The sequence below is a fragment of the Solea senegalensis genome, linkage group LG15 (genome assembly GCF_019176455.1).
Source record: "Solea senegalensis isolate Sse05_10M linkage group LG15, IFAPA_SoseM_1, whole genome shotgun sequence".
Classification (NCBI taxonomy): domain Eukaryota; kingdom Metazoa; phylum Chordata; class Actinopteri; order Pleuronectiformes; family Soleidae; genus Solea; species Solea senegalensis.
In genome coordinates, this window is record NC_058035.1 from 12,638,210 (window position 1) to 12,664,379 (window position 26,170).

Sequence of the window (26,170 nt, forward strand, 5' to 3'; positions counted from 1 at the left end):
CATCTCTCCTCCTCTTGCTCCATCATTTATTAAAGTATTTTCTTCTCTGGCACCGTGAGAAACAAAGTGTCAGTGTGCAGCAGGGACATCAGTAGCAGCGCGGCACTGGCACACGAGCGTGGGTACGCCGGGCGGACACGGGGCGCCCGCACAATTCACAAGTTGAGCGCGACGCACGGAGGAGCAGCGAGCATCCTGCGGGGACACTGTGCTTTTAACGGACTCACCGAGCGCCAGTTTCCATCTCCTCACCACTGATCATTTGTTGCTGCCTGGGCTCCAACAGTCCCGAGGCTGTGTTTCATCCTGCGCACCGACGGATACCCACAGACCCACGATCACAGGTGAAATATTATTATTATCATATCATTGTTGTTGCTGTGTGTGCGTGCGCTCAGACATCCATAACCGCTTGATTGCATTGTTTGAATTATTCGTTTTCACATCAACTTTGCGTAAAAGCTGCTGATGCTTCCCGGTGTTGCTTGTTCTGGTTTTGAGAAGATGAAACTCACTCGGGGTTACAGCGCAGGCACAAAACCTTCTGCTGAAAAATCTAAACACATCGACAACACAAAGCTGTATTTGTGGGGAAACTAATGATTGATAGTTGAAACCTGCAGGAAAACCTGTAGAGGCTACATGGTTGTCACTGTATGTGACACGAGCTGTTTTTATTTTTCTTCTTGTAACCTTGGATTGGATGTGTTCCAGGAAGCACCAGTGAGATTTTAGTGGCTACGCAAAGACTTCAGGATGCAACAGTCAGTCAGTCCAAACTAACAGAAGACTATAGACAGTCCAGCACATAATACACTGTATACAGCATTAAATAAAGTCACATTGAGAATTCATAGCTGTAGCTTTTAAATCAGTTTTCTTCTTTAGGTGCAGGGTTATTGGATTCATTTACAGCATCAATTAAATTCCAGACAGGTCAATTAGAATATGTAGGTATATGTGTATGTATATATATATATATATATATATATATATACATACATATATATATATATATATATATATATATATATATATATATATATACATGTATATACATATACATATAAAAATACAACTGATTTTCTGTGAAGCTGCCAGAGAGGAAGCATCGTCTGAGTGGTCATATGTATATATCCCTTTTCCAGGCTGTAACATATACAACTGACTGACATGCACTAATATTGTAACAATTTTTTTGGTCAGTTTCCACATTGAACTTGGGCGGGTTATAAAAAAAAGAATCACTGCAATAAAAATAAACACTTCCCCCCCTCTCCCTCTCTAGGGGTTACAACAGCAGATCACCTGCTTTTTCAGTGATCTGTGTATGATTTTGCAGAGATTTTTTTATGCCCACTGCCCTTCCTGATGCAACCCTCCCAGTCAAGAATCAATCCGTTCCACATAACAGAGTGATTTAAAGCTGTAGTGCGTAACTTTAAAACATTAAAAAAAAACAACTGAAAATGTTACATGCAAACCATAGTGAGTTCACACAATGCCGATTAAAGCATTTTAACCCCAAATGTGCTGCACACAGGAAGTGATTCTTTTTATGGAAAGGCAGTATATCTGAAAACATGAAGAAACATCCATGAAAGATTTCACAAGTGAATTCAAATGCTCAAAAATCCTCTCTGTTCTACAGTTTAATTGACCCCGTCCTCCCCTGAACTGCTGCTGTATACAAACAAATGCTCCCTCCGTCTGGTCTGATAGTTTAGCTAGATAGTTTATCCCATTTTCAGATGAAGGTCAAAGCATAAAAATAACCTTACATTGTTTCTGTTCACGAGCCACACGGTTGGTGTAGTGGTTAGCACTCTTGCCTTTGCAGCAAGAAGACACGGGTTCGTGACCCAGTTTCTGCATGGAGTTTGCATGTTCTCCCTGTGTGTGTGTGGGGTTTCTCTGGGTTCTCCAGTTTCCACCCACAGTGCAAACACATGCAATATGGGGATTAGGTAAATTGGACACAAACTGTCCAGGGTGTACCCCGCCTATGTCAGCTGGCGCAGCACCATTGCAACCTTCATGCGGAGGATAAAGCAACAGTGGATGGATGGATGTTTCTGTTCATGATGACCAAACAGTGCCAGAATAATAACATGAAAGGAGCATCTTAAATTTAAGTAGAAAAGCAGTAAATTAAGTTTCTCTCTTGTTTTTTGTTGACTAAAGTCCAAATTAAAAATTCTGCCTGTCAAAACACGCACTGTGAGGGTATTTCCTTTCGGACGTATTTCTCACTCTATTCTTCCCCCTCTCGTCTCCTCCTGTGTTTGCCTCACTTACTGACTGAATGCTCATTGGAATTCACAGATGTGATTAGCTGAAAGTCGTCACGTGTTGATTTACGGAGAATGTAAATCTGAGTTTCCACCGTGCAGTGCAGTTCAGCGAGCTGAGCTGTGGAACGGGGAGCACTGATCCGGCCTGTGTTTCCACAGTGGGGTGTGTGGGCAGGAAGGCGATAACTACATCAGCTATGTAAGTAGCGTAACATCAAACCAGTGTGACACAGCGAGGTCTGCCATTAAATTCAATGAAGAAGAAAAAGAACAGGACACAGTAAACACTGCACACATTATTTGTTAACAACATACACAATTGGCCTTGACTGCTCTATCAGTTCTAAGCCAAGGTAAATTTAAAAGTGGCATGTTTTTTGTGATTTTTTTTTTCCATTCCATTCCATTACCACAGCGACAATTTTCTTTTGACCAATCAACAGACTGCAGTGTGTTTAACTCCAGCACCACTGTGCGAGCTCCTCTGACAGAAGAGTGCCTCGCTGTAGGAGGGCACAGAGCGGCTATTTTGGTAACCTTCACAACGTTTGACAATTGAAATGCAAATAATTGCCTGATGTACCAAACCAGACTGACCTGAAAGGCTCACTTGGTCTGAATTTCCTGGACCTTAAACGCTGTAAAGGCCAGAAAAGGCTGTGTATCTCAAAAAAATCAAAAACTTTATGTCAAATCATGGAAATGATCAATTATTCATGGGTCAGAAAGAATGGCGAGACCTGGATCATGGTCTGCTATTGAACTATGATTTACAGTTTTATTATGTAAATACATTTCTGGATGTGGCTATAATAATACATTTACATAAGGACATAGTAATCATCACTGGCTTTTTTATTCTTTAAGAGTAAAAACAAATAAACTGAATCACACTCCTCTGTAATCTCTATAATCTATCGTCCCTGACTCTTCCTGGTGGGGCTTTGTATACGAGCAGATTCTCACCTTGTTCCACTGCACATAATCTTAAGATCACAGGACAGTTTTGCAAGCGCTGTTGGTTTTGTATCGCATATTTTGGCAAAGTTTCTTTTGATTTTTGGGTCACTTGTAAGATTTATAGCTAAAGGATAAAATTCAATTAGACAACCCTGCAGCGATCTTTACTCACTGGCAGATGGCTTAATACTTTTGGATCCTCCTAGTGTCCCTTATTGCACTAATTGGATTTCATCATTTCACACTGTTTAGTTGGGTAAAAGCGAGTTTTAAAGCATGGCATCATTAATTCAATACTTTCTCAACCCTGTCAGTTCCAAGCCCACTAGCCTGCGCTGTCTAAACATTTCATATCCCGTCCCCCGTGATCTGCTTTGTCATAAATTGAAGTAGACCTCAAAGTAAATTATTGCTTTTCTCCATGTGCTGTCGACGGCATGTTGGGATGTTGGAGCAGTGTAAAGTGGGAGAATGTGTAACGTGAAATAAATAAAGTGCAGTCTTCAGCAAGGGCATGTTGTCTGCCTGAGTTAATTCTATCACCCCGAGGAGATTGTTTCCCTCTCAGTGAAATTCAGTTTGGTTTTACAGAGGTGCCGAGATGTGAGTGGGATGTTTGCTTGTGTTGAAGGCTCACTGTCAGACTTACATTATATTATGTTTTTGGCCTTAGAACAGAAATTAAAAAGGCATAATGCAGAGACCCTCGCTGACTGCAACTGTGATTGCAAAAATATTCTGTCACTTTTTTACGCTTTTACTCTTTTACGTGCCACTTCTTATCATTAAGACAAAATGATAATGATAACAAGCATAACCTTCTTAGCATATGTGTGGAGAATTCCTGGAGATGCAAGGCCTCTCTAAATATATATATATATGTATATATATATGAATATATTCATATTATATTCCTCCCACAGTCCAAAAACATGCAGTAAATTGGACACTCTAAATTGTGAATGGTTGTTTGACTCTATGTGGCCCTGCGATGGACTGGTGAACTGTCAAGGGTGTACCCCGCCTATCGCCCTATGTCAGCTGAGATTGGCATAGCCACGACCCTCATGTGGAGGATAAAGCGGTAGATAATGGATGGAAGGATAGCATTTATTGTGAGATTGAAACTACTTTTCTGACTGACAGTGAGAGGCAGATCAACCTTGAACGTACAGTTTTTAAGGATTTTGCATTACCTGTTTTCACCCTTCTCTGAGCATCTATAGGACCTTCATTTATCATTCAAAACTCAAAAGATATTTAGGTGTCCATTAAAAACCTGCTGGTCCAACATAGCAGTCTGCACAGAGATCCTGATTTAAGTATAAGGGGCTCCATTCTGTGGTAATGAAAAGTAACAATTCATCCATTCAGGTGCAACAGCAGTGTAATTATTTTTACATTCCATTTCTGCCAACTAAATCTTACACACTGGACCTTTAACGCATCGCAACCATCACACTTTGCATTACTGTAGTTAAATGTGTATATGCATATTAGTTAGGTCGTACTAAAATGTGACTCCGAGCTCAGGTTGTAGTGATACGACTAATAGGCTTTATTCACTCCGCTGGGTAATGAAAACGACAATAATTTGTGAGTCATAAATCAATGTGATGGTAAGCATTACTGAACTGTAAACCAACAGCCAGTTTTAGTCTTTGCTTGATTAATCATTGTTGCCGCACCGTAGTGGTAAAATCGACTGTGCTCAGTAGCTTGAGATGCAAACAGAGCTTTGGCCTTTGACAAAGGGATTTAAAGTGTATTTACAGTGCGATGATAATGGCTGAACCTGCACCTGCTGCCAAACACGGAGGCTAATGTTGAGTTCATTCATCTCTGGCAGGGCAACATTTAAATGTCAGTGGAACATCAGACTTCAGTAGTAGTAGTGCATTTTAAATTTGCACCGTTAATGAAGCAGCAGAATAACAAAATGCAGCTTTCATATTGTGAAATTAGCCGTTGGAAAAGACAGTTCAAATTTCCTGACACTGCACAGTCCTCTGTTGATGTGGTAATTACTGTTCACTGTGTGCAGAATTCAAACAGTCAGCTGTAGAGCTTTTGGAAGCCTGGACTAGGTCACATTTTAATGGCAGAGTCGTCGGCCCGCTAACCTTTAACTCTTGATGTGATGTGTTTACACAGGAGTATACATCTCTGTTCTGCACAGTCTATATTTCTACACAAAAGCAACATGCACACATACTTCTTTGCTGCATTTAAACAAATGTTTTTTGAGACAAAGTAGTAGAAAATAAGTTACAACCTAAATAGCAGCTTTTGTATAATTGTGGTTATGGTGGTTTGCCCTACAACTGTTTGTGCTCTGCTGACTTGTAAAAGATTTAGATGACAGCTTACAATATTTTACAATATTTTTTCAGGCCTTATGTAAACCCAATTTGAGGAGAGGTACGGTGTAAAGAAGGGACCTTCATTACTGGTGACTTTGCACTATGTGGGTTTTGGTTTTATTGCATTTTCAACATTTTGACATTAATTGCACTAGACACTTAGTTGCACTTCATTGCAGGTTTGCACAGAGCATTTTATCATTGCATATTTGCACATTTCAAAACAATTCTTGTTTTTTGTTGAAAATGGTTTTATTGATTGATTAGATTGATTGACATAATGGTGTGGTGGCCTCTCAGCTCCTCCTGAAAAAAGTATTTGAACAGGAAATAACAATGCTTGTGCAAATGTATTATGAGTGAATTAATGATGAAAGTCATTAGTTTCTGTGTTTACCTAAATATAGTCTTAATATGTGTTCCTTGTGCTGCACTTCCTGTGTTTGCAGCAGGGTGTTTGAGTAAAAGAGTAAGGGAGCAGGCCCTTATTTATGGTTCCAGGACAGACCAAGAAGATAGGAGAGGGAGGAATTGTTTCTTAATTGTGATCATATGATTTGGGTTATTTTAATAAATATTTATTTTTTTTTTGTGAAAAATACATATGTTTATTTATAGAAATTATGTTGTTAGGTCATCTGCTAATGATAGTGCCAGAGCTGACAATCAGGGACACAGTATTACATCTGTATGTGATGCTGCTTGATCCATCTTACCATCACCGTCCATCATTTTTCACTCTATCATCCAACCACTGACAGGGTCATTCTTACATACAGTATTAATGTGCAAAACATTTCCTTTGCCATGAGGATGAAAATTATAAAGTTGACATTAAGTGTCGCCATTGAACCAAAAAGGACACATTTCATGTTGTCAAACATCACAGTCAAAGTTTATTACCCCGTATGGTTACATTTTATAGTTAAAACTGTAGTGCACAACTTTTTAATATCAACAAATGTCCGTTTCATTCAAACCATTGTCATGTGAGTTCACACAATGATCATTTAGTCAACTCCACACAACTCTATGTGTTTCTCAGTATTGCAGTGTTTCGATCTCATGTCACACAGCTTCACCCTCTAGCAGCACACAGGAAGTAATTTGTTTCATCCAAGACAGAAGCAATAGCAACATTACACTAGTAAAACAACACCACTGCAAAGAGGTTGGAGTAAGACTGAAAACACAAAGGAGCACCAACCACAAAATTTTACTGCTCGTTTTGCAGTTTGGTGGGATCAACACTTCTTTTCCTCACATACACACAAATGCTCCCTCAGTCAGGTCTGATAGTTTTGACAGGGCCTTTTTGCAGATGAAGGACATTACATAATTTCTATTCACAAACAAACAGAGATAGACTATATAACATCAAATACAACATTGCTACACACCGCAGCTTTAGGCCACGTCCGGACAAAAAGTTCCCCATATACGGCATCGTTTCAGTAAATATCTCCGTTCACATGGAACCCCCTGCAACGACTCAAGACGTTGTAGTTCATATGCCAGCTCATTCACCTAAAACCTTTTCCGTGGGGACAGCTCTACAGTCTCATTCACTGGCAGCACACAGGAAGTGATTTGTTTTATCCAAGACCAAAAAAGCAACAGTGCACTAGTAAAACAAGACACTGCAAACAGGTTGGAATAACAATGTTTGTTTAACCACAGGAGCTTTCATGTGCCACATTCATTGAAGTTAGTCTCTAAGCCATTACAGTGTAACTCAAATTGTATGGTTTTTACAATGTTTATAACACATATTTCTTTTTTAATTGACCATGTTGGCTGGATCTACATGCTATTTTCACACACACTGTATGACTCCTGATCACTGATGACCACTTTACTACTTGGTGCCATGCAGAGATCTGTCACACGCTGAACAACAAAGGAGCCATATATGGATGTTATGTGTGGTAAGAGAAAAGGTGACTGTTCCTCGAGATAAGAATACAGAGCTAATTTTCCAGCAATAATTGGTGTTTGTTTTCCAGAGATATTAATATATTTGGAGCCGTCAAGTGTTAATTGAAAGTTGTTTCTCCTCTCACAGAGTTTTTTTTTTTGCTCTGAAGTGGGTGTTAAAATGTGTCAGGGGTGATAATGAACTCACTGATGTTTGCTTATATAAACTCTTGTATACTAATGATTGGAGGCAGCCAAGAGGTAGTTAATATAAGCAAACACTTTTAGGAGCTTAGGCTTTTGTTATTACACCTTTGCAAGTGAGAAATTTATATCTGTACTGATAAAAAAAATAGTACAGATTAAACAGAAGAGTGATTGCAGTTAAAGCAAAATGATGTCCTCATTACACACAAATTAATATTTACAACTTGCCTGGCTAATTGTCAGTAAACCAAGCTCTCATCCAGTGCATGATTTGAGATGCGCAGCAGTAGTATTGTGTTCTTGTTGTCAATTTATAGTTGTTTTTTTTTCTTTCCTGTCAGAATGTCTTTGCAAGATAGAGCAGTAAAACAATGAATACATAAATGAAATAAAATAAAATAAATTCTCTGCAGGGCAAAGATTTATTCATGACCTTTTACCAACTAGCTTATGCGCAACACTAAATAAAAAGAAAGTCTGCCAATATCTCAGCACTTGAACCTGACTGGTAAAAGTATTCTTAAAGGAATTTTGAACATTTTCAGTTTGTTCAGTCTGTGACATTTGACAAACATTATTGTGTCTGTGGCTGAGCAGTAATTAGACTAGAAGATCTGATCTAGAAGATTAAAAAAATCCATTAGAATTTAATGAATGAAACAAATGATTGAACATGAATCTACACAATGTTTTTAATATTTTGTTGGTATCGAATGCGGCAGAGTTTGGTCTGTATTTCTCCTCAAACAATGTGCTAAAACTGTCTCTTACTGGTGTCTCTCACACGTTCTTTCTTTCAGAGAAAAGTAAAAAACAACCCAGAACTGCAGCAAAACTTTCAGGCCTTGATGTTAGTGATTATACATACATACTGTATGTGTGTGAATGTTTTTATAAGGGCTGTCATGATTTCAGAATTTCAAACTCTGATACCCAGGAGAATTTTGGTGGGATTTAAGAGAAACATAATATATTATGTCTATTAATGTTACAGAAGACACTATTGCAAAGGCCTATCTAATGCACTACATTGGTTTTGTTTAATAACCTCAGAATATCCGTCTGTATATTGAAATGTATTTGCTTCAGTATTTAAACGAAGGGCTACATTTATTAGCAGGAGTGGATGAACATATGATCATCATTCAGTGGCTTGCATGCAGATTACAGTCATCCTACATTGCAACACCAGAACTCTGTGGTTCAGAGGAGCGAGAACAGGCTTTGGACAATACTTAGTATGATGAGTTTGCTGCTGGCTATGATCTTTATGTGGGATCTGTTGGTCATGAGAACAAACAAATATAGATCTTCTGACAGATTTATCCTGTAAGATTCAGTGCTGTGATGAGTTTGTATCTTTTGAGATCAGCACCCAGAGCCGAGTCTGGCAGAGGGCACTGAATCTGTGTGACAGCTTTTAACAGCTGTTAAGGTGGAGAGATGAGAAAAGCCAAATGAGGTCTTTTTTTTTACTAATGAGGCTTGGTCTCATATCATTCTGCCTTTCCCTTCGTCTCTCCCTCTGTCTCTCAGCTGCAGCAGCATTATCGGTATGCACCTCATTCTGCTTCCCCTCAGTTCGACAACAGCTCAAAGGATTCTGCCTCAAACACAGCAATTCAACTAAAACACCACTCAAATACCGCTGGTGTGCTGGTAGTCAATTTTAGCCTCTTTCCCCCTCGGAAAGGATCAGAATCCATGAATATCAAAATATATTACTTAAAATATATGGACATAATTCATAGGCTTCATGGTGGAGTCTGACAGAATTAATGTCAATGTTTGTCCTGACATTGTCTCTACTCTGTGTATGGCCATATTCCTAATTGTGATTACTTACTGTTTACTTAATGCGCAGTTGCTGCTCACCTCCTGTTTAGCCCTCCTAATGGTTCTGCTGGAAATTAGCTGTATTCATCGAGGCTGACAAATTAATCAATATGGTGAATTATTCTTAAACAACTGCAGACAGGACCTCACAGTTAATTGGAGAGTCAGTCGATACGGTGTAATCTCACCTTTCATAATAAGCTACAAATGTCAACACAACCGCAGCTCAGCAAATGGATGGACTCCTCCGAACACTCAGTGTGAGACAAATGAATGGAAGTAGGCCATCACATACAGCAAAACATCATTGCGGGCATTTGAATTTCAAGATGCTGCAGTAAATCAAGCAAAGCAACAGAAAACAAACACAAACACTGAATTCAGCTTTTCACAAAGTCTTGCTGTCGATCCCGGGGTTTCACTGGACTGTAGCCGTTGTATATAATGATTTGTTATTTTAATTAAAACAAAACAATGTGAAATGCATTCTAGGTTCTTTTTTAGAAGTTGTGTTTTGGCCCCTGGCAAAGGCTGGAGCAGATGTGGCTTTATTTTTAAACTGTCATGGCAACTTCAGTCAGCTAAAGCCATTGCAAACTAGAATTATGTTCTATTTACAGATCAATTCCCGCTTCTGTACAGTTGACCGTGATTCATTTAAATAAGCGCAGACATTGATCCTGATTCTTTGTTCCATAAAGGGGCCTGGAGTTTGGAGTGTTAGATTCAGGTCTTTCTTTGCCCATTTTCCCTTTAGTCCGTCACTGCCATGGCTGATTGATGTGGGGAAGTGTTACTGTATGAAGTAGTATTGATTTCCTAACACGTCCTTTGAATGCTCCCTGTCTTGATGATTCAGTTCACTGATCCTGCAGGCTTGCATCATACTCAGAGGGATGTTTGCCAGATATGATGTAGCAGTGCTCGGAAAAGTCGCCTGAAGTTTTTGCAGTTTTTGAAGGCCATAATAAGACAAGCCTCACACCTGTGATAAAAAGTGTCAAAACACTGAACACATAACCCCAGTTTAATTTTCTCTTTCCAGATGGACTGGATCAACCCTGAGCTGTGAAGTGTGTTATGTGAGCCAAGGTGTTTTCCCACCTTGCTGGTGGTGGGGAAAGATGCTGCACTTTGTTGCCATGACAGCAGAAGTTCTCTTTGTTCTTGGGTTCCTGATGAGCGCCGCTCATTCTAACCCAGTAGCGACCTTACCAGAGAGCCGAGGACGTCTGGAAAGGGTGTTGACCCAGGCCACCGGGGGGAAAAATCAGGGCAAGCAAGTGTCTGAGGAGCTGCTGCGGCAGCGGCCGGAGGACATCAATATCTTTGGCCCCAACAAGACTGAATTGAGCCGCACAAATCTTCAGGCTGGAGGATCTGAGGGCGGGAAATCCCAGGAGCAGTGGAGTGTACAGGACAACCTAAACCAAATAGATGAGGGTCCCACCAGTGACGTCACCCTCTCTCTGGACGCTATTGATGAATACGCCTACCCAGACTACAGGGGGAAAGGCTGCATGGATGAGAGTGGCTTTGTGTTTGCCATCGGCGAGCAGTTCACACCAGGTCCTTCGACATGTCCTTGCCTGTGCACTGACGAGGGCCCTCTGTGCACCAAGCCAGAATGTCCAAAGGTTCACCCTCGCTGCATTAAAGTGGACACTAGCCAATGCTGCCCACAGTGCAAGGAGAAAAAGAACTACTGTGAGTTTCGTGGCAAAATCTACGCCTCTCTAGAAGAGTTTAAGGTGAGCCCAATAACTGCATTCACTCACTTTTTTGACATGCTCAAGACTGAAAGAAGTGCTGACAACACTCCATTCTATCAGAGTTTATAACAGACATTACACAGAAATAGTTACCTTAGCTTGCAGCATACAAGCGAGCAGGCAGATTTAGAATGGCAAAGGTCAGCACTAGTTCTTTTGTTTTATCCTGCACACACAACACATAACCAGAGGCTATTAGCAGTGCCACTTCAGCAGTGTTTCAGACGTGATAGAATTGGAGTTATAGTAATGTTACTCATAACTCTGCAAAGCACACAGCTACACGTGGGTGTGTGTGGAGAGACATGGGGATTGTACCAGCACAATCTTTAGTGTTTCATCTTCTGACGCTTGTTTGAAAGGCGAGACTCAGGATTGCACCACAGTGCTGGTTTAACTTCTCTTATGAGATGCAGCATTTATCAGCTTGTCTTTGTGTTGGTGAGTGTCTCAGGGGGAGGTTAAGCCTAATGTGGAAATGTATTCTTCTATCTCAGTGGTTAGGATTGCTCTATGTCAAGTCTCTACTCTGGGAATTCTGCAGAGAGTTCTACTTTCACTCGTGGCATGTGTCAGCCTTTGTGATGTGCTGTGGGGTGTGGAGGTGGGAGGTGCTTTGAAACTAAGCAACAGGCAGGTTTTGATGCCTGATTGCAATGTTCTGGAGCATTGTACTATGTGCTGCCTCGCTCCATTTTTCACAGTGGAGTGCCATGTGGAGGCGCAGGCCTCTACTATCTACAGCAATGCTGGTGGAATTATCCATTGCTCTATTGTTAAGACTAAAGGTGTATAGTTGAATACAAGTGGCTGCTAAATAAAGCCTTTCAGAGAGAACGCTGGGTGCAGTTCCAAATGAACATCTTCACTCCCTGCCTCTGTCCCATATTTATTCCGTTTGGAGACGTACAACACTTGGGGAACAGAGTAATTTGTGACTCTGTTCACGCACAAAAAAAACTGGAAGCATCTTTTCTCACTTTCCCATTTCTATTGATTTCTCAATATAGTGTAGTGAAGTTCAATTCTCCCCTCGGCTCCATCTAAAATGAGGCATTTATTGGCAGTTAAGGTGAGCAGTAGGATGGAATGTTATAGTAGAGATATGCACACCGTCTGAAACGAGCCAGGTGTGTGTGTGTGTGCTTTAGAGTCAGTCACCACTAAAGAGGGATGGAACAGTGGTGAGAGAGATACTGAGAAAAACAAAGAGCCAGAGACAAAGATAGCAAGAAATTAATTAAGAAAACACCATGTTTGCATGTGTGCGTGAACTATTAATAAGGGTTTTAATTGCTTTCTTTCTTATGCCTTCGCTGTTGTCCAGGTGTCTCCATGTGAGAAGTGTCGGTGTGAGCCCAGTGGAGAGGTGCTGTGCTCGGTGGCAGCTTGCCCTCAGACGGAGTGTGTGGACCCGGAGTACGAGCCGGATCAGTGCTGCCCCATTTGCAAGAGTGGTGAGTGCACATTTTATGCCAGTACAACCATTTTCTATGTGGTTACTGCTGCATAAACCTCCACAGCAAACCATAGTTTCTGCTCAAGGGCACCTCAGCAGGAGTTGTTAGCTGACACATAGAATGCAGCATTCTGCAGTGCAGCATTTTGCAGCCTCTTTATTTAACGCAGTGAGATGTGTTTCTTTAGCGTTTTTATTTTTATTTTTCATGACCGATATTGCAATTATATTGTTAAAGTTTCAGTAAAATGTAATTGTAAGAATTATGAAATGTGACTTTTCATCAGTGAAAAAAAAAGAACATTACTTCACCTGGTGACGGTAATTTAAGTTCATCTAAAGTCATAGGAGTACAATTTAATATTTTAGTTTACAATTTTTTAATATCAGTGAAAGTTAATTCAAATTAAACATGTTATATGATCCCACACATTTTTTTAAGTAAAGTAAAGTTTTTCAGCGATGTGTGTGTGTGACACCAGATATTATCAAAATATTAACAATCAAGCTTTTTTATGCAAGAATGAGAACTTGAACCATTACTGAAAATAATAGCAGTAAAGTTCTGTATAAACAAGAAAGATGCTCAACAAAGTTCAGCTCATCAACATCATTAAACATTATTATATAACTGCAGCTTTTGTGATAATCAGTCGGGAGTCACACATCATCTTCAGTCTTCATGTCACATAAATGCTTAGTTTTTCTGACGGAGGCTGCAGCATACGTTCCAAATCTGTCATTACTCTCTGGTGTAAAGCGGTTGCAAGTTTATGATCCAGAGAGTTTGAGCGCTCCGGCCCATCTAAGAAAGAATTCTGCAGCTCAGAGTCGATTATCTCAAGTGGTTTCGAATGATTCAAGACAGCATGTCCTAGATTATGTCCCAGTGTTTTCTTGGGGTGACTCTAATGCTACATGGCAATGTCAGCAACATTGCTTCCTTCAGCAAAAAGAATGATGACTTGTGATCTGTTTCTCTGACGAGGAACCTTAAAGTGGCACAGGCTGAGTGCCATAAAACAAGCAAGCAAGCAATTTGCATGAGGAGGGGGAAAAAGAGTCTGCATTGGAAAGGAGATATACAGCCCGCACTACATAAAAATGCCTCATCTGTGGGAGCTATTTATTTGTTGACAGTAACTGATGCATTTATGAGTAAAACTGCAAGCAAGAGTTTTTGCTGAAACTGAGCATTTATACATTTATAAATATATAAATACACATTTAGACATAGCTGATGATTCGAGTGAAATTACACAGCCAGCTGTCTTGTACACAGGGATGTATCCACAGCAGAAACATGAAGGTGATAGAACAAGAAGATTGAAATGGATTAAATTAACCGTAGGTCAACAGAGTGCTTTATTTGCTTTCTGTCACCATCTGCTTGGTTTGTTATAATTACTCCCACAACATCACAATAGAAAATAATTTATGTATCATTTTAGACTCTGAATCAATCATAGGTTGTCCCACTCAAAACGTGCAGAGATAACGCATGGAAACATTAGCAGTCACAGTGAGTTACTTTATTAATTTTTGCCTGCTGTAATCTTTGGGACTATATACAAGTCCTTTGTTCCCCCCCCTTTTTTTTTGCTGTTCACCCACTTTTTATATATGCACATATTGATTATGCTGAGAGTGCTGTAGGCAGAGTTTTGGGCAGTGCTCCATATATTCCCCCCTTTGCTATGCCCGGTGGATTTGCTGGGTTGCATTCACAGTCAAGGAGACAAATGTAGATGCTGTGCAGTATGTGCAGAGCTGTGGCTAGTTTGTGAAGAGAGCATGAATCCGTAAATCCATGGATAATAAGGACTTTCAGTTTTAGGATATAGCGTCAGTCCCTATTACCACACATTACCATTCAATAAACAGAGCTTACTATGTCTAAGCAACGAACACACTTTCACTGCTACTGATTTACGTGAATTGGCGTAGTCTTTTGGGACTACGTGGTAAAAGAGGATCTGCGCAAATTTTACATATAAAGACCAGTTTACTCCTCATGAGTTCAGACTTACATAATGTCTTCTGTGGCTCCAGCTGGTCTGTCTATAAACTGGGGGCATAGAGTCTAAAATATGTCTGCTTGTATCAGGTGCAGGGTGTTAAAAAGGAGACACCATTAATTATATGATTTTTTTTTCTTCATCTTGTGATTACATTCTCAGTGTAGCTACACGGATAATGTAACAAAACCATTGCTTTTTGTGTTGCTGTTGCTATAAATCTGAATTATGTCTTCTTTGTTTACTTTGGCTACTTGAAAAGCTTTGGTCACTGTCGCTGTGGAGGAAAATCCAGGCTCAAATAAATTGCAGCAAATTAAAGAAATGTTTGTGAACAAACTCTGCTGTCATAGTTGCAGAATTAATTAAATTGGCTGTGAACACAAAAGTTTTAAAAGTAATTTCCCAGACTGTATTGCAGGCTTTTCTCTGCACCACACTGCACTGGTGGTGGCTCACTGTTCAGGATTCAGACTTGGTGACTTGATGTTTCTTGACAAATTGCACCATGGGAGATGTAGTTAACATCCCCTTTTTATGTGCACATGCAAACATGTACTTCTGACTGTCACTCATCCGACACTAACGAGAAAAGGTCATTTTTCTTCTCGAACCAGGAACAGGTGGCATACAATATGTTGCCCTCTAACGGAGTTGTGTTTACAAGTTTGCCACTTTGACTGACCCACTCTTTGTGGTATTCACAACCTCATCCCTCAGACTTGTTTGAAGTCTGTTCATGAGTTGGAACATTTTTGTTTGTAATTTTATGATACAGCCAACAAAAGTGATGTTGATTTCCCCAAAGGCTTGAGCCCTTTGTAATTATGCCTTTGGAGTTCCTGCCAGTTTGCTAAATAATTAGCCTCTGTGGGTTATAGACAAATATCACGTCTAGGTTCTTAGCAGCAAGGACACCATGTACATGACTAACCACAAGCTTACAAGGTCCATGGAAAAGGTAAAGGAGAGGTGGTTGTGGAAGGCTGCAGTGTTTCCCAGCCTCATTGTCGAGACTGAAATTCACAATCTCCTGGTTTGTATTTCTCTCTTGTGCAAAGCGTATCTTTCCCTGGCTGATATAATTTACTTTTACACATTCACCGGTAGGCATGTGGTTATAATTAACCACATTTCCTACATCGTAATGCACCCTCTGTCAGCTCAGCCTCACACTTGAGTAAGCTAAAAGTGCTCAGTGGTATTTGTGATGATGCAGTAATAGCCATTGGCATCATTTATGCTTCATGTGTGCAGCAGTCAGGCTACAGTGTTTTTAAAGTTACTGCAACAAAAAATATCTGTTCAAAATAAATAGTTTCTTTATTTCTCAAATCTCGCATGTTTTTCCTCTCAGATATTCAGGATAGGTGTGCATATCAGCATCTTACTGATTATTAAACAGCAAATCAGTATGTATTTGACATCCTCTTTTTGGTCTAGTAATATTTCTGGCTCTGATTTGATGAACAGTTGCTGGCGGAGCAGTCACTATGTAAACACAATCTGTAAACACCGTCTGAATCGCCAAACTTCTCCATGAAGTCTTAAACACAGTTAAATGAGTGGATATACATGGACATTTAAACCAGAGGGAAGCCTCTAAAAAAAAGTTGACCAGCATCATTTCCAGTGCCAGTGGTTGTTTCACCCCGTGGTGTTTTTTTCACCTGTGTGCGGATCGTGACAGACATACCGGAGACAGAACACCACCACCATTGTCATTAGTTATGGAGGCAGAGAACAGCCATGGTTGCTACTACATATTTTATCTGGTGAATTTTATCTCGTGACAACGAGATAAATTAATGTGCTATCATGAGATAACAAAACTTGTTTTCATGTGATAACGAGATCATTTATCTGCTTCCCGGTGAGTCGGGCTGGTTGGTCATGCAGATGCAAGTGAAAAACAAGAGAGGGAGGTTGGAGGAATATCAGAATAATAACAATAATGAATGAAAAACAGAGCTGTAAAAGTAGTGTTTGAATAAGAAAAGCTTAAGGAACAAGTGCAAGACGTTAGTGTAAGAAAATGGTGTAAAGAGAAAACATCACTCTATACGACACTCACACTTGACCCTTTTATCATGTTTTACCTTTTCCAGGTATCACAGAACCTGTGATTAAAACGATGAGGATCAATAATTTTTCATTTCTAATCTCGTCACTGTTGATACATGATACATGCTGATGAAGGCAAACAAGGTTACGGGAGGTTGTCTGGAAGTTCCTTCTGTTGTTTGCCTTTTCTGCAGATGTTGTTTGAGGTGCAGGCAGATGCTCCCAGGAACTCTGGTGCACGCGAAGGGTAACATCAAAGCTGAGCTCATTAATGGGAACAAATTAATTATCCAGATGTGTAAATGTGATCACGGGAGGGAAGAAAGTCGTGGAGTTTCACAGTCAAGTTGCAAATTAAAGTACAGAAAATGGAAAACTTTAGATCTATTAGTGTCTCATTCAACAAGTCATTTGTTTTTTTACCCTCATTTCCAGATAACAGGCCTCCTCCTCCTCTGAACAGTTTTCCTCATCACTGACATAAATTGAAATAAAGTTTTTCAGTGTTTGATAAATTCATCAATTATGCACAGGCATTATCTTGGCCTTTTCACACATGCAGAATCAATGCTTATGGCGCTGCACCCTCGCTCTGTGTGTTATTCAGCTTGTATGCATGCAGACACTTGCGGAAGAGCCAGGGGAGGAAGATGAAAGTGAGAGGTATCGCTTACATCCACCACAGACAGTTGTTCATGAATATCAAAGACCGGCTGTGAATGGAGGCAGGTTCTTACTTGTTATCTTAAAGCAGTAGAACATATGGCAATAAAATGGTTTCATACTATTGTGACTGTATCGCTCTTTTGCCTTAACAAGGTTTAATTAAACAATATTGATTCACTCAAGAACACCTCATCAATACTGGACAAAGAGGAGCGGAAATTAAAAAAAACCCTGCTCTTTCTAGAGGAGTTTTTACAGATGTTAATATTTATAATGTGCTATTTTCCTTTCTTTGACATGCAGGTAAAGCACATGGATGTGTTTGCAATATCACAGCCAAGTTTTTCCCCTCACAGCATCTGTTTTTTTAAAAGAATGCTTAGGTGAAACAAATCAATGAAGGATACACATCTCTCCTTGCCACCTCAGATGTATCCTCCCTCCCTTTTGTCCTTTGCTCTTGCAGGGTATCGCCTTGGCAACGCATGAGAAAACAAGTGGGGCTCTTCAAGACTCAGACATTAGGGTCAACACTAATCTGGGGAGGGGGGGCTGTGATAAAATCACTTCATACAGAGCAACACAAGACGTCATAGCCTGGTTGCCAAGAGGGATAGAGACTCATTTAAATTAGAGCAGGCATGAATCATAGAGGGCATTTTAAAAGGTTTTTTTTTTTCTTAGTAACACATCAAAAAGCTCATGAGTAAAAGGGAAGTTGTTATATGCTGATGAAATAGTGTAGTTTGCCATCTATGAATAAGGAATAGTTGACCAAACAGAGCTTGGTACTAATCATTCTTCTTACATGGCACATGTTTATCTTACATGTGGCAAATGTACTTTACAATTAGCTGTAGTTTTTGAAATAATCAACATTTACTACCAGAACAACAATGGACATCCTTTTCAATTTAGAATTGATTTTAAGTTTATTTTAATTTAGCATTTAATGGTCTGGCACCTCAGTATATTACCGGTCATTTATTCCCATATAACCCTGTTAGTACCTTGGGATCCTCTTTTTTACTGTTCCAGATTCTTAGCTGAAAACAGAAGGGACAACAGTCCTGAGACTCCCTGCCAGAGGAATTATGACAGACAGTCAGTAGCTTCCTTTAAATCAAATCTCAAAACGCAAATCTCATTCTGCATTTCCAGATGTTACTTAAATTTAGTTTAGTTTATTTATTATTTGTTATGATTGGTTAAGCAAGTTTGTTTCGAGTTTTCATGATTATTATTGTTGTTACAGAGATGGTTGAGAAGTGAACATTTGAAAATTGTTCTTTTATATGAAAGGATTGTTAATAATGTGGAAATAAACTGATCCATTCGGTGTTTACAAGAGGGGTGGAAACAGTGAGGCAATCAGACCAGACCAACAAAGCAGCACTGGAATTTCAGATGCCTTTTTAAAAAATAATTTATCTAATTAAGTAATTATTGTATTTTTTGAGTCAGTCCAAGAACTGACAACATTCAAACAGGCTAAACATTGTTTTAATGGACTAAATGGCCATTTTTTGCTTCATATTTCCATTTTCTATCAAACTAACAAAAGTGGAGTTAGATACATTGTATTGCACTTTGCACTTTAGGCAATGTGCTGTGGATCATACCTGATCACAAACCAAATCAAACACTCACTCTCTCATTCATGGACTACCACTCTATCCTCTACATTAGGGTCACGGGGCAAAGGGCAAGATACACCCTGGAGAAAAATAATAATAATTTATTTAACACAGGAATCCCATTTCTTTGGTCTGGTTGGAGAACAACAATTTTCTTTTAGACAGACAGTTAAAAACTGAGATCTAGCAGCAGGTTGTTTGTTATCAGAATATAAGATGAAAGACACACGGGCAACGCATCGATATTTATAGCTAGACATAAGCCCTATTCCCACCGATCCAAAAACCCATTTAATCCCGGGTTAAAATGAGTCGTCTTTACTCTGCATTCACTCCTGAGTCAAATGTCTCCTCAATGCACACAGGGTTTTATCGGCTTCAGCTCTATTCAGTGTCAGTGGGAATGTAAGACCCAGGTGAACGTGTTAATTTCATCATCGTCTGCTCTCTTGTTTACCAGAGATGTACCATTCCCTGTGCAACTGTATAACGTGCATTCATTTTACGGCTGTTAGCATCAATATTTGGAGTGATCCTTTCTTCTATACATCCGTGACATCACATTTCACACACGGTTTTTGACCTGGACCGAACAAGGGCCTTTCTGCATGGAGTTTGCATGTTCTCACCGTGTGTGCGTGGGTCTTCTCCGAGTTCCGGATTAGGTAAATTGGACACTCTAAATTGACCATAGGTGTGAGTGTGAGAGTGAATGGTTGTTTGTCTATGTGACCCTGCGATGAACTGGCGGACTGTCCAGGGTGTGACCCCGCCTATCGCCCTATTTCAGCTGAGATTGGCACAGCACCCCCTACGACCTTCATGTGGAAAATAAAGTGGTAGAAAATGGATGGATGGAGCCCACAGTTTAACAGTAGACAAAAACTTGAGACTCTGTGGAAGATACAGTTCTTTAGCCCGTCTGGATCTGGACTTAATTTTTTGATAACCTGGAAAGAAAAAGTGGGCAATTTTGCATCATGTAATAAATTCACAAAAGGTAAAAATGACACTTTATCATCTTTTGGTTCAAATGGACAATGGTATAAAGGACAATGGTATAATTTATTATTTAAAGGCCATGTTTCTTTGCCGGACATCACAGACAAAGGTCAGTAATTATTTGTCACATTATGTCGTGGCAGTTAGAGTGGTTTGGGTCACTGAATGGCTTGTCTGCTCAGGTCTTATTTTCTCATTTTTCCTCTGAATAAAAGTCATTGTTAACGCAAAGTCCAAATACATTTTTCACAGTGCAGATCCAGAAAGAAGAGATGAACAAAAATGTGAGTGACGTCAAAGCATAAACTGGGTTTATGAGGTTGAAGTAAATGAAAGTCTTCCAGTAAACTAAAGCCTGTCACCTGGGCTCCGTGGTGCTGACTGGGGAAGGTTTGTGGCTGCTTCCCTGTGAAGGACATTGGTTATGACAGTTGTGCTGCTTGTGTGCAGCTGGGTTGTTGAGGCACAAAGATTTGTCAGTCGACCCAGCAGCTGAAGACAACATATGCAAAGAAACGTTCAGATGATGTGGCACTTTCATCAAAATGCACCTTTTTCCCCCACATTTGAAACAATGAACTTGATTCACGCAGCGTCTCTGAAAGAAATTATTCATATTGTTGTGAAATGAGAGTGTCTCCTCACAAAGTTCTCCTGCTTCCTGTCTTTACAAGGCAAGGTCAGTTTAATTTTACTTTTATACTGCAAATGTACGAAATGCATTAAGATAAGTAATTTCTGCCATGCTTATTCTTCTTCCATTACCCTTTAATGGAGCTCTGCAGGTTTTTAACATTTCAGAATTGTGGGGTGTGATGATTAGCATGTGTCCTCATTTCCTTGTCCATTATCTGGCGTTGGAGCCAAAAGCCACAGGTGCTAATGGCTATCTTTTTCACAAGCTGCTTGTGCCAACTTCTAACATGCTGTAGTGACAGTTTAGGTCCAACTGTTCATGCACATGCACAGTCCATTTGTCTCTGCCTCTGTGTGTCATTGAAAAGCTCTTGTGGAGCCCATAAAAATCTTTTTCTGCCACACAGAGTGATGGTGAGATGAGAATATATTATATTAATGAGGCAACGGCAAATAGGTGGGTGTGCTAAGAATGGCAGAATAATGGTGGTGTGGTGGTGGTGGTGCCAAATCCATGCATTAATTAGCACAAATGAATGTCAGGCAACCGTAAATGACTGGCTGACAAGCTGTGGTTTAATCCTGGCTCCAGGAGGAGGTACTTTTGATTTATTCTGTAAAGTGCATGATTATTTTTTTCCCCCGTCTTCTTTCCCAGCATATCCCTGACATACGCGCGTTTTATTTTACGCACTGTGCTCTAAATGCTGCTAATGATGATGAATCAGTGGCGACAGTGGTCTGGGCCACAGGATGAGTTGTTATTCAGAAAGGGGGTGTGTGTGTTCATCTGAAGACTTACAAATGTGTTAGGGTTGACATATTGACAGGCCTCTGCAAACTGCTCTCATTGATTGATGTGCTGTCTTGCTGCTTCTGGGCGCTACCGTCCAGTGAAATGCAGTGGCTGCAGCTGAAAGTCTCCCTATTTATCAGCATCTTAATTATACAACAGAGCGGCTCAAGACCTTATTAGTATGAGGGAAATAGCTATTGTAATGCTCTACCTGATGTGGGGGAAGCAATTCCCTCTGTTTATATTTTGCTATGCAGCTTTAAAGATAATGGATGATTTATGAGAACTTATCCCAGCCATTGGTCATGGGCGGAGACACGTTCACGGAACAAACACGTTCCCATTCCACATCACTAGTACCAAAGAAGGTACTGTAATTCTAAGAGGAACACACTTACATTTGCAATTGTGGGCTTGGCAAGTGGACACAAAATAACAAAATAAGGCTCCTCTGGTGGGTGGTTTTTTGCGCGTCTCTGGGCTCCTTACAGTGCTCTCCTCCTAACTACTTCTACCTAAACATCAAAATTTCCATTAGTTAGCCAATTTCCTCCCAAATAATAAAAAGAGCAGTACCTTTGGGTGCACTTAAGAACTGTATTAAAGAACCGCAAAACAGTTCTTAATTTGGTTTTTATGAACAATTCCACTGTGAGATCCTACCTTGGCATTACATATGGAGATGAGCTGCCTTGACTAAGATTTATGCTTTCATTGTAGTGCAGCCAGTTGCGAGAAGTGTGGAACAAAATATTAAAAAAGGTCTCGTGTGCAGACCTATAATTCAATCAGACACACGGAGTCCAAAATAAAACAAAAAGATTGGTTTTAATGTGTAGAATTGCTGAACAAAACGGCAAAAGAGTTAATCATATGAATCTGCAGCGTAATCACTGTAATCCCAGCATGTGTCTCTCCTGGGAGCTAGAGCTGAATGAAAAATGCTTCCCTGCATAAACCATGAATGGTCAGCTGGTGGATTTTGAGCATGTTAACGACTGCCAGTGGAAAATCTATTTTTATAGGCAGATATGAAACCACTGGCAATTTCCAACTTTAAATGGACCAATTGAAAATTGTTTATTGTTTTTGCTCTATCTGTGAACAGTGTTGGTTTCACCCTGAGTTAAATCCTGGCAGAAAAGGCCATGGACACTGCCAGCAGCAGACTGTTCATAAATCCTGCTGCTTGTCTTGTGTATCTATTAATTTTCTGTGCCTCTTATATTCTGATAACCAGAGCACTGTTTTAGAAAAGAATCAATGAAAGCCCAGATGTGAGCCCATTTTCCACTGAGAGAAATGAAATGAAGATCAGTTGGTCTTCTATGACTGACTACATTTAACTTCACTGAGATGTTATGAAATTATCTCAAAGGAAAACGAAAGTGAAAATAACCAACTGTGCTCAACTCAATGTGATTGGAGCAGGTGTCATCTTGGTTCCCTCCAAAATGTTCTTGTATTTATAAGAATGGAACAGGTGAACTGACAACCTGAAAACATGGGGCTTCTGGATTTAAAACTCTGGTATTTATTGCGCTGTTAAATTTAATCCTGGGTTTAAATGTTTTATTTCTCTAGTGCAAATGTGTTTAATCATCATTCACTCTTGGGTTAAATTACTCTGCAACGCACACAGGTTTTTATTAGCTTCAGATCAGGACCTGGGAGAGCATATTCATTTCTTATTTTCTGCTTCATTTTTGGTGGAGATAGGTCATTTCTGGCCCAACGCTACAATGTGCATTCACCCTCTGGCCATTAGCCATTAATTTTTGTAGGAAACAAGAAAGATTGTTTGAAAAAGTGAACATTGTGACATGAACTCCACAGTTGGGTTTTTTCTCTTCCAGTTCCTTAAAATTGTGTTTTCTGTGACATATCACATTTTTTGTGGGATGCAGGGATGGAGATCAAAAAACGACAATCACTGGCAAGGTGAATGGTGTTAAAAAAATCTCAGGTATACACTCACTCATTCACTCACTCATATTCTGCTGGGGGGCACTGGTGGGGTACACCCTGGACAGGTCACCAGTCCATCACAGGGCCACATAGAGACAAACAACCATCCACTCTCACATTCACACTTAGGGTCAATTTAGAGTGTCCAATTTGCCTAATTGCCAAATCTACATGTTTTTGGACTGAGGGAGGAAACCGAAGAACTCAGAGAAAACCCGACAGTATACAGTACATTCACAGTTTTATGTGAAAAAGAGATTAACTAACTAGCTTTTAGGCTTTTAATCTGTACATGTTAAGACTCACTAGTTATGCCATTATTAACGCTACAAACACTAATGGCATAGGTTTTTGCCAAACTCTTTTTAGAAAGTCTGTGATTTTACACTGAAGCACAAAGTAGTTGTTAATCCACTGCTGCCTTCATCAGTAAGTTTAAATATGTTAAGATAACTTCTCTTAGATTTAGCTCAGTGGCACACACTGAGAACTGAGAAAGACTGGTTTACAAACCTCAGTTGAAAAGGGCAGTCTAATGGTGACAAAAAGCAGCAACCATGTTCTTAAGATATTGCAGACCTATACGCAGACGCGTATATTAGGTGAACCTTTTGTTGACTGGCTAAAATATGTTGTGTCCTCAGTCCTTGACGGCAGTCATGGTAACAGTGAGAGTGAGATTGAAGCACCCAGACGGGTCCATGCAAAAGGCAGTGCACTTAGAAAACTCAATGTTGGTAATATGTCACAGTCCCTCATACAACTGCACTTATTTACAATTTAATATAGCATATTATTTAACACAAACGTATAAACCACTTGTCATACCAGACCAAGAAACTGTGATTAAATATTTGGGCTAAGGTTTTAATGTTCACAATGACTTTTCATGTGTGTATTTATGAACATGTTTTCTAACTTGTTACACAATAACCTGGCAGCATAGGTCACATACATGCAGATATAATACGCTGTTAGTCAGAGTCCATGCATTGATGCTTCTAATACCAATGTTCAGTGTCACTGAAGGATTGACAGACTGAAAAGAACAAGCAACAGCAGGATTTAAGGGCTGTCATATTTCATAAATCACCTGCGTTCAGATTGACAAGTGCAGTTTCAAATAGATTGGGATCTTTGGAGCAGCACAAAGGAATATGACTTTGAATTGTTTGTTTGGTCCTTAAACTGTGTTTTTCCACTTTGAACGTCGTCCTTGGCGTTCGTAGTTGTAGTCGTGTACCACGGACGAGTGCAAGCTCAATAACACAAGTTTGAATTTTTTGTCTCCGCGGTGGGTGGTGACTGTCGGTGGTTTTGTTTTATTGTGTGAAGCACTTTGATTTGCATTGCTTTGTTTGACTAAGTGGTACATAAATGGACATTGGCATCAACGCAGGACAACAGGAAACAGTGCATACAGTCAGTCTAAAGAGTTTTCCTGTTTTTTCTCTCGTACCACCCACAGGACCAAATTGCTACGCGGACACGACAGTCATACCAGCCGGCCGTGAGGTGAAGATCGATGAGTGTACAATCTGCTACTGCACATACGAGGAGGGTACATGGCAGATTGAGCGTCAGGCCACCTGCAGTAAGAACGAGTGCCAGCGGAGCTAAAGACTGGCACAATGAGAGGGGACATTGGCACACAACACCAGCGCCAGTCCGCATGTAAACTCAGCCTTTCACCCAGTCTACCGGACATCAGGGTCGGACAGCAGCCCTCAAGCAATTCAACATTTATACCCTGGTCACTCCTGCATTACAGAAAAAAAGCTTTTCTGAAAGTTTATAATCCACACACAGAATATCTATTTATCTATGTATGAAATTATTTATGAGTACTTACAAATATAGGGGTCATAAATGCTTAACTAGTGAAAAAAAATATTTTTTATAGCCTCTGTATTTTAATAAGCAATGTATCGGACCAGAGGTCAATAAAATAATAGAATGTACAGAACACACACAGCTGTTTTTGAAGGTGAAAACCTCAATGTCTCAACATGTGGTGTCATCACAGAAATCCTGACACCTGCTCCTCTACCACCAAAGTGCAGACTAGACGCGTGTGATCCGTTTCAAAGGGATGAGGAAAGACTTGCTGTGCTGGATGATCAAGTACAGAGATAAAAACAAAATGAGAAAAGGGAACATTCAAGAGCACTTGACTGTTTCTTGATTTCTTATCTTTTTTTGGATGTTCAAGTGTGTTTTGATTTGAAAGTGTTTTTTGTATTTCTCTTAGTACTGTGTTCATGTTTCAAATAAATGCCAATCTGTGCTTGGTAGATGTTCAATTTGTACTTTTGAATTTGTTATCTTTAAAAAAAGATGTTAGCACTGGGATTATCAACCTCAATCCAGCCCTCAGATGTCAGATATCAATCAACACATTTTACCCTGAAATACCAAAACACCTTACATGAGCAGTTGTTCCACTTTAGCTCACACATTTGCCTTTGTTTGTAATCCAGTGTTGAACACACTACTATATTTTGTCTAGTGTATTATCACGTTGAAATAAAAATCTTTTTGTTTGTTGTAGCCTTAGAGTAACTATGTTACATGT

At 39.8% G+C, this 26,170-nt stretch overlaps 1 protein-coding gene across 2 annotated transcripts; it reads left to right on the plus strand.

Annotated features, from left to right (window-relative positions):
- On the plus strand, positions 1-25,898 carry vwc2 (von Willebrand factor C domain containing 2). 2 transcript variants are annotated; one of them, XM_044045104.1, is made up of 4 exons: positions 1-344; positions 10,623-11,328; positions 12,677-12,806; positions 25,064-25,898. In XM_044045104.1, the coding sequence occupies exons 2-4, from the start codon at positions 10,702-10,704 to the stop codon at positions 25,213-25,215; spliced, it is 909 nt and encodes a 302-aa protein (XP_043901039.1). In that variant the 5' UTR covers positions 1-344; positions 10,623-10,701; the 3' UTR covers positions 25,216-25,898. The 2 variants fall into 2 exon arrangements, with proteins under 2 accessions (XP_043901039.1, XP_043901040.1); XM_044045105.1 differs by lacking the exon at positions 1-344 and adding an exon at positions 2,326-2,493.
- Positions 25,899-26,170: the final 272 nt, after the last annotated feature.